The sequence below is a fragment of the Camelus dromedarius genome, chromosome 9 (genome assembly GCF_036321535.1).
Source record: "Camelus dromedarius isolate mCamDro1 chromosome 9, mCamDro1.pat, whole genome shotgun sequence".
NCBI lineage: Eukaryota > Metazoa > Chordata > Mammalia > Artiodactyla > Camelidae > Camelus > Camelus dromedarius.
This window is the reverse complement of record NC_087444.1, coordinates 18,476,499-18,484,896: the sequence shown is the minus strand read 5'-3', so window position 1 is coordinate 18,484,896 and position 8,398 is coordinate 18,476,499. Positions and strand designations below refer to the sequence as shown.

The following is an 8,398-nucleotide window of genomic DNA, read 5'->3' as shown; positions in this document are numbered from 1 at the left end:
ATGAGGGAACAGAAGGTGTCAAAAGGGCCTTTGCGCCCACTGGGGAAATGGGAAAAGGCAGAACCCAACTGTGAGACCTGTAATTCTGCCTTTTCTCTAGGGAGCAAGAAAAATGGTGAATTTCACTTCAGAGCAGTGGAGTGGAAAAGGCTCAGAGCTAAGCACATCACTTGTTGTTCTGGCAAGCCTCTTGTTTGTTAAAAACTAGAATTGTAACCAGGTTCCTTTCTTGAGGAGGAAGGCACTAGGGCCCAGGAGTGAGGTGATGGCTTTGTTGTGTGACCACAGAGGATGGTTACGTACTAATTTCCTCTGGGGCTTGTGATGAAGTCAGTAAACCACAGCCTTCAACATGCTCTGCTCAGGCAGCAGCAGTGTCTCCTCAGTGCTGTCTCTGCCATGACACACATTTGACATGCCCTCCCTTAACCCACTCAGAGACTGTCTCTCTTGCCTTGCAGCATGGACCAAAGAGAAATTCTGCAGAAGTTCCTGGACGAGGCTCAAAACAAGAAAATTAACAAAGAGGAGCTTGCCAAAGAATTTCTGGTGAGTCCTGTGTGTGACACTCTCAGGGTAGTTACATAGACTATTTGACTATGATGGTCCAACTCTCCTAGACCAAATTGCTCCTGGGATGAAATGAATGTCTAACCTTTTAGGGGAAGAAGGGAGAAAGGCAATCTGAAAGTTTGACTTCTCTAAGTGTTTTGTGTGTATTTTAGATATTCTTTCCAAGGTACAGTTTTTGATGTTCTGTTGGCTAGTTCTTAGATTTCGACTAGGAATCCTACAGAAGACATACATCATTCAAGCTGTATAAATTTAATATTGAATGAACATCCAGAGTTCCCAGGTATCTGAGTTGTGGTTTATGCTTCAAATGTCTACTTTTAACTACCATCAAGAGGAAAGAGACCAAGGTTCACTTTTTGTGGAACATTATGCTTTTAGCCTCCTGTGTAATTCCACTTGGATGTCAAAGGCTTTTGAAGGGCACCCAGACTACCTGCTGCCACATTTCTTTTTTCTTTTCTTCTTTTTCCTGAAGAAAAAAATACCGGAACATGTGTTTTTGCAATAACAGGGTTTCCTTAACCTTCTTTTGCTGGGAGGGGTGGAATGGTGAGGATGGGGAGGAGAGAAATGTGAGGGACATGGAGAGAAACATAAGCACAGGGTAGCCTAAAGTCAACTGGATTTGATTACCTAGAGAATCATTGCATCCCCACTGGGGGAACTGTGGTTACTGATGCAACGGCAACTGAGCAGGCCTCATTCATCCTTGTACCTAGCACACTGGTGACACTGGATATCTGAGAGTACCTAATATTTTGAAACATGTCCAGCTGGCGTTTCAGAGCTGCAAGAATTTCAAACCTTACTTCTTCAGCTGTGAAGAAGTGGAAAAAATAAGGGAATTTACGTGTCAAATCTGAAATTAAATCATGATGCTGTCATCAACCAAATGATCAGCTATTTGACATGTTCCATAATCTTACCAGGTCTCTGTTTTCTAACTTCTAAAGTGGAGATAATATTTCATGTCCTACCTATCCGCATAGGATTACTCTGATGACTGGATATCAATACTAATAATACTTAAATGTGGTTATTCAGTCCGTAATATTTATTGAGCACCTACTGTGTACCAAGTTCAGTTCTAGGCACTGAGGATTATAGCAGTGAACAAAACGGAAACTTTTGCCCTCATGGAACTAACATTCTCGTACCAGACAGTAGATGTGAAAGCACTCCGTAAAGTCTCGAGTGATTAGATATTATGATTGAGTGATTACATATTACGATAGAAACTCCTATGTCAGCTCAACTTGCATGCTGCCGTGGTGTCAAGAAAAACGTACTCTAATTGCCACTGGCAGATAGTCTGTGTCCCTCTGAGTAGAGTTAACAAGAAGGGAGGGAGGGAAGGCAAAAGTCCTGGCCTATGTGTCTGTTGGACATATGCCTGCCCCTGGACTGTAACTCCTGAGCCAAACTCACCTGACTCAGAGAGGTAAAAAGTGAGCTGAGGGGGCAGTGCCAGCCTCTGTTTTATTTGGGGTGTGTTTTTAAAAATAATATAGACTACGTCCCTAATGTTTTACCTTTTCTCAGCTCACTCATTATAATCTCTCACCAAACTAGCAGCTACCTCACCTCCTGTTTTTTCTGCCTCTAGCCTAACCCCACCTTCAATCAATTTTCCATTCAACACCCAAGTGATCTTTTAATAACACAGATCTGGTTATTTTTTCCCTGCTTCAAAACCTTTTATAGTTTATATTTTTTCCAGCTGTTTGAAACTGTGGACTATAATACACATTTAGAAAATTACATAAAACATATGTAAGTGGAGTTGTAAAGCAGCCACCACCAGGTCAAGGAATAGAACACTGTCAGGCCCCAGAGGTCCTCTCTATGTCCCTTTCCCATCAGGTCCCTTACCCCCTCGACCCCCACCCTGTCCTGCTCCACCCAAGGAATAATCACTGTCCTGACTTTTATATTAATCACTTCCTGGCTTCTCTAGCTCCTGATTTTAAGGGCCTTGTTTTTGGGTGGTGATTAAGTGAAACCTCACTGTTCACTGACTCATGTCCTCCAGTGGAAAAACAGAGTCTTTCCCTCAGCTCCACCTAAAGGTTTAGCAGAGATACTAGAGAGAGTAGCCTTGGGGGAGATGGAGAATGGTGAATGGGGCCAGGTTGCTTGCTTGGACAAGGTGAATACTGCCATTAAATTGGAAGGCTTCCCACCTGGTCATGTCCCACATTCCACCTTAAGCCTTTGACATATTCTCCCAGGATTTGATGTTTCTGAGGTTTGAGGACTGATTCTGTGACACAAGTCCACTGCTGGCCTAAATGGTGATGCCTTTCTGGAATTATCATAAGTCGTCTCTACTTTCAGGTAGACACTCTGTGCCCCCTGCCCCCTGCTGGGTCCATGGCTGAGGTTTCGGTCCCCACGTTCCCCTTGGCCATGTATCTCCGGGCAAGGCACATAGCCCTGCTCTGACAGCTAAAGCCAACACCATGCTGCTTCTATCTTTTCCCCAAGCCAAGATTCAATTCAATAATCCTTCTGTAGTTGAAACTGCCACTGACCACCCCTATAAGGTTTTCATGCATTCATTCAGATATTTATCGAGTGCCTCCTATGTGCAGAGCGCTGTGCGAGACGCTGGTGTTGTGGTGCAATGCTCCATGCTTTAGTGGAACTTATCTTCTAAGACGTTAGAGGACGTCTTAGAGAGACAGACATTAAACGACTAAGTATTCTATTAAATATTTAATTGTAATTGTGATAGTCTGATGGGGTGTCAAGAAAGCATCACATTCATTATCTTATTTATTACTCATTAAAAAAAAAAAGCCCTATGAAGTAGTTGTGATTTCTGACTTACAGAAAAGGAAACTGAGGCTCTAAGAAGTTAAGTAATTGGCCTAAGCTCATTCAGCTGTTCAGCTACAGACATGAAATTCAGCCTGGATCTGTCATTTCAGAGCCTGTGAAATTAATCCTTATGCGATAGTGTCCTGCTTCAGCCGATAACACTGAGTTCCTCAAAGGGTCTGGCCTGAGGGTTAAGTCCCTAGTTAGCATAGTTTCTATACAACAGAAATAAGAGTATGCAACCACACTATTGAAAATTTCTTAAAGGTACTTGGGGGGAAAAAGCCCTATTGTTATTTTTATAAAACAATGTTATTACAAGTTGAAAGAAAATAAATTCACAACGGTACTAATATCACAGCAAATACAATTTTGTGGGGTGCAGAAATTCTAGTTGTCCTTTTATAGAATGTCTTTTCTATTGTTGTAATGATGAGCATAGCTACAATTTTGCATTCTCACAGTTTTCACTTAACATTACAACAAAACTATCATGTTGATTAAAATGTATATTAATGACTTCTGATGCAGGATAGTATAATGAAAGTATGATAGTCACAATAATAGCTAATACTTCAATACCTCTTATAGAGACTGTTCTAAACCCTTCTATGTATCAGCTCATTTAGTCTATTGAGGAAGATACTGTTATTATTTCCATTTTATGGATGAGGAAACTGAGACACAGAGAGGTTAATTGACTTACTCAGGGTCACAAGCGGTGGAAATGAGTTTTGAGTTCAGGCAGTCTTGCTTTACCATCTGTACTTGTAACAACTCTGAAGTCATAGAAATCTGGGTTTGAATTTACATTCTGCCTATTATAAGCTATGTGACTTTGAACAAAGTAATTAAAAAGTGGTAACAAATAATATTTACTTTGCAAAATTGCTGGAAGATAATACAATAAATATATAAAATGCCTGGTATGTAGTAGGTACCCAAATAACTTAATTATTTCTCTGTTGTTGGACATTTAGGTTATTTCTGGTTATTAATAACACTGCAATAAATATGTTTGTCCATGTGTTTTTTCCCCTATCCTGAGGCTAGATCCCCAAAAGTGTCACTACTGGATCAAAGAGTGTTAGCATCATATTGGTTAATTATTGCTAAATGTATTTCCAATAGATTTTTTTTCAATTTGCAGTATTTGAATTTATCATCTGCTCTACTACCTTGTTAGTCTCAATTTAATATCTGAAAAAGATAGGAATAGATAAATTTTTTGACTGCTTATCGTATGCTAGGCAAGCTAAGTGGTTTACCATATACGATCTTAATCACTACAACAACCCCAAGAGGAAAATATTATCTTTGTTTTACCTGTGAAATGGCAAAACCAAGATTTGAAACTCTGGTATGCTTGATCCAAAGCCTTTTTAACCTCTATACTTAAACTGCATCAAGTAAAATAACCTATTTTAGTTTTCTAATTTAATTTGTGTAAAATAATACTTTGTTATATCAATTTTATTTATTTGATACCTGAGCCTGAAAAATGTCCGTAAGTATTTTCTTTTTTAAAAATTTTTTTCAATTATTTTTTGAGCATTTAAAAAATAATTTCACATTTTCATTTTTTAAATTTTATTGTGGGGGAGGTAATTAGGTTTTTATTTATTTATTTACTTTTAATGGAGGTATTAGGGATCGAACCCAGGACCTGGTGCTTGCTAAGCATGTACTCAACCACTGAGCTATACCCTCCCCATGACCATGACTGTTTTCGGTCTGTATTTCCTCTTATGAACTTTCTGTCCATCTACTCTCCACAATATCTAACCCATGGACCCATGATCCAGACTGTGCTAGAGTGTTTCACAGACAGAACCTCATTTACTTCCCAAAGAGCCCTTTTTCGTGAATGGCTAACAGCGTCCCATGTGGACCAGTTTCAGGCTGATGGCCACCACCCTTTTCTGGACAACACTAAGAACTTTAATTTCCTTCTTCTAGGCTTAATGAGGACTATCCTCTTCCATTAGTGCATTTTTATGAGATTTATTATAATTTACAGAGGAATAGGTATTCACTTTGGTCAACTACTGTAACTGATTGTGGTTTTATGATGTGTACATTTCAGCCGTCGTATTAAATATGGGTTAAGACTTGGTTATATGTTATATGCTGGTCAATGTCTTTATGTTTAAAACTCTTTAGATATGTTTTTTTCTTTTCTACATTAGAGGCAGTTGAAGCATCTTCATTTAGAAAGCGTATGTGAAAGTATGAACTGTGTATAAAAAGTGAGAGCTTAGCAAATGACAAGGATTGTGATAAATAAGCATACATGAGCTCATTGGATATCTATATGTATTTGTTCAAAGACTGGATGTGAATACAGAAATGTAAACACAGCTTCATTTAGGTGGGGTATTTGGAATACAGTATATTTTCTTCCTTCTAAAAAACATTTTGTAAGGGAAGGGTATACTTAAGCGGTAGAGTGCTTGCGTAGCATGCACAAGGTCCTGGGTTCAATCCCCAGTACCTCCTCCAAATAGAAATAAATAAATAAACCTAATTACCTCCCCCTCATCAAACAAACAAATGAAACATTTTGGAGTAAAGAAACTGCAAATAGATGTCTAAGTAACAAAAATACCACTAATACTACTTTGCCTGCCAAATGCACCTGTACTTAAAACATTGTAATCCTAACGTTGGTCAGAGTTCAGAAATATGCTGTCTCATACATTGCTGTTATAACTTTCTGGAGGCAAAATTTGTATACCTGTTCTGACATATGTTTGGTAATGGGGATGGGCATTTAAAATGGGCAAATTCTTTGACCACCTCTAAGAATTCATCTGGAGGAAAAAACGAAAGATATTTATATAGATTTTGGCCACCTATTGTAATATTGTTTAGAATTATTGTTTAGGAAGATTGGAAGCAACTCAAATTTCCAGTAATTTAAAGACACAGGTTAAGTAACTTATGCTGTACCTTGTACAGTAGGATACTCTGCCACCATTAAAAATAACATAGAAGAATACAAATTGATAAGTAAAAAGAATAAGTTACAAAACCACAGTGTGGTCACATCTTCATTACATACATGTAGATAAAATGTTGGAGTGTAATATTACAAAATACTAAGAATGATTAACTCTGATTAGTGGGGTTATAGGTGATTTTTAATCCTCTTTTTTTTTTGGTTTTCTGAATTCTAAAATTTCTCCCATTAATATGCATTACTTTTTAATTTAAAGAATCTATATTTAAATTTTTCCTTTAGTATTATGAGATCCCATTTAAACAATTTAAAAAAGCAACAATAAAAAAGAATTTTATGTTTCCTGTAGATGAGGTATTTTTGTAGAAAAAGTAAATATTATATTTATTAAATATGAAGGACTCAGTGAAACCTAATTGAAAGAATATACCCAGTTCTGAAGGCCAGGTGCTAATATTGGTTTATAATGCACTAGAAGTCCCACTGGTATTGTAGCAACTTCTGGAGACTTACCATAGACAGATTAGAGAAGACCTGGATACATTTTAGTAGGGAAGGTCTAGACACACCCTAGTTCCATACTGATTTACAGTAACAATACTACCCAAGCAGAAGTGAACACAGTACCCCCCCGTGTAGCAAGTGTGCAAACATCTGTTGAGTTGAAATAACTCATTTAATGTGAATCAGCCTATCACTTGAACATACTTATCAGCATTTCCTGACTTTTGTGCACTTTAGGGTGCAGCTCTTTGCTGCTTCTACTACAGTAACGTATCGTGTTACCTCTTAAGTTAATTTCTCCCAGCTCCATCTCCGGCCTCTCACTAGGGACCATCCAGTCCCTCATTTTCAGTTATTCACAGGACATTTAAAATACATTTTTTAGTACATTTATTGCCATATCCTCACATTGTATTTAACTAAAGTTGAACCTCTTGGTTTACTCACCATGGTTTAGCTATGCTTATCCACATACTCAGTTGCCCATAGGATTGTACCACAGTCCCCATAAATTTACCTGTCTATTTGGTGATAATTGTGTACACACTCAGGGCCAGTTCAGCCTTGTCCCCCATTCCTACTAGTAGCACCCTTGTTTACTGGATGTAGAAGCCGGAGTTCCTAATTCCACTCCTTAGCATTCATGCTTTCTGTATCCTGTTGGAGGCTTGGAATGGAAAATACTGACCTACAATTGTAAGCATTGAGGAACTACCTTAAGAAGCTCTGGAGACACTCCAACTTTGAGTCCCCTCTTCCACTTGGCAGGAGGGCCAAGTGTGATTTTTCCCACTCCATAATGTAACTTATATTATGTTTCCTATATAATAATGTAGTCATCTCGTCCAAGGCAAAGATATTGTGGTCTTATGCTTTCTTTTTCCTTTCTGCTCTCTTTTGGGAATGACCTTAATTAATTTACTGGTAATTAATTTAGTAGTTGGTGAGAAGAACATTCAATAGATTCAGTCCTGATTTCTAGACTTTTCTGGCCAGGAACTCAGTTCTGTTTTCTTGTCTTGAAAGGAAAGATGTAATATAGTCCACAAACCAAATCAGCTTACTGTTAGCTTAGCCAGCGCACACAGAATCTGGTTTCTCATCCATCCCAACTTATCAGGGCTCAAGAGGGATTCTGGTCCCTTTTCTTTATTCTGTCAGTGATTTTTCCTAATTCCCCAATTTCTCTTGTTGCGGCCGCTTCTAAGGAACTCACATCCCCTTTGTGGTTGGCTGAGAAATACCTTTTCCTTTTGACCTATCTTTGTTCCCCCAACCCCAACCTACCCCCATGGTCCTGCTTTTTCTTTTATACCCTTTTCCTTCCTACTCTAAGAGTTCCTCTTTTTTTGGTGAGATATATCAGTTCTTCTGTCATAAGTCCGCTCTGTTTCATTCTCTGATGGGGTGTTGGAGCCTGGAGGTCCAGCAAGGAGAGGTGGGGAATAAGAAAAAAGGAGACCTTCACAGTGGTCTGACCTCAAGGTAAGTTATCTGAAAAAAAAAAAAAAATCTTGTAGGGGAGATGGTATA

General features: G+C 38.5%; 1 protein-coding gene across 2 annotated transcripts in view; it reads left to right on the top strand.

Annotated features, from left to right (window-relative positions):
• The first annotated feature begins 333 nt into the window (after nt 1–333).
• Nucleotides 334–8,398, top strand: part of PTPN22 (protein tyrosine phosphatase non-receptor type 22) — a 42,702-nt gene continuing 34,637 nt past the window's right edge. For both annotated transcript variants that reach the window (XM_031457847.2, XM_010976199.3), the window contains exon 1: nt 334–549. In XM_031457847.2, the coding sequence (XP_031313707.2) occupies nt 463–549 (87 nt within the window). In that variant the 5' untranslated portion in view covers nt 334–462. The remainder of the gene's footprint in view (nt 550–8,398) is intronic.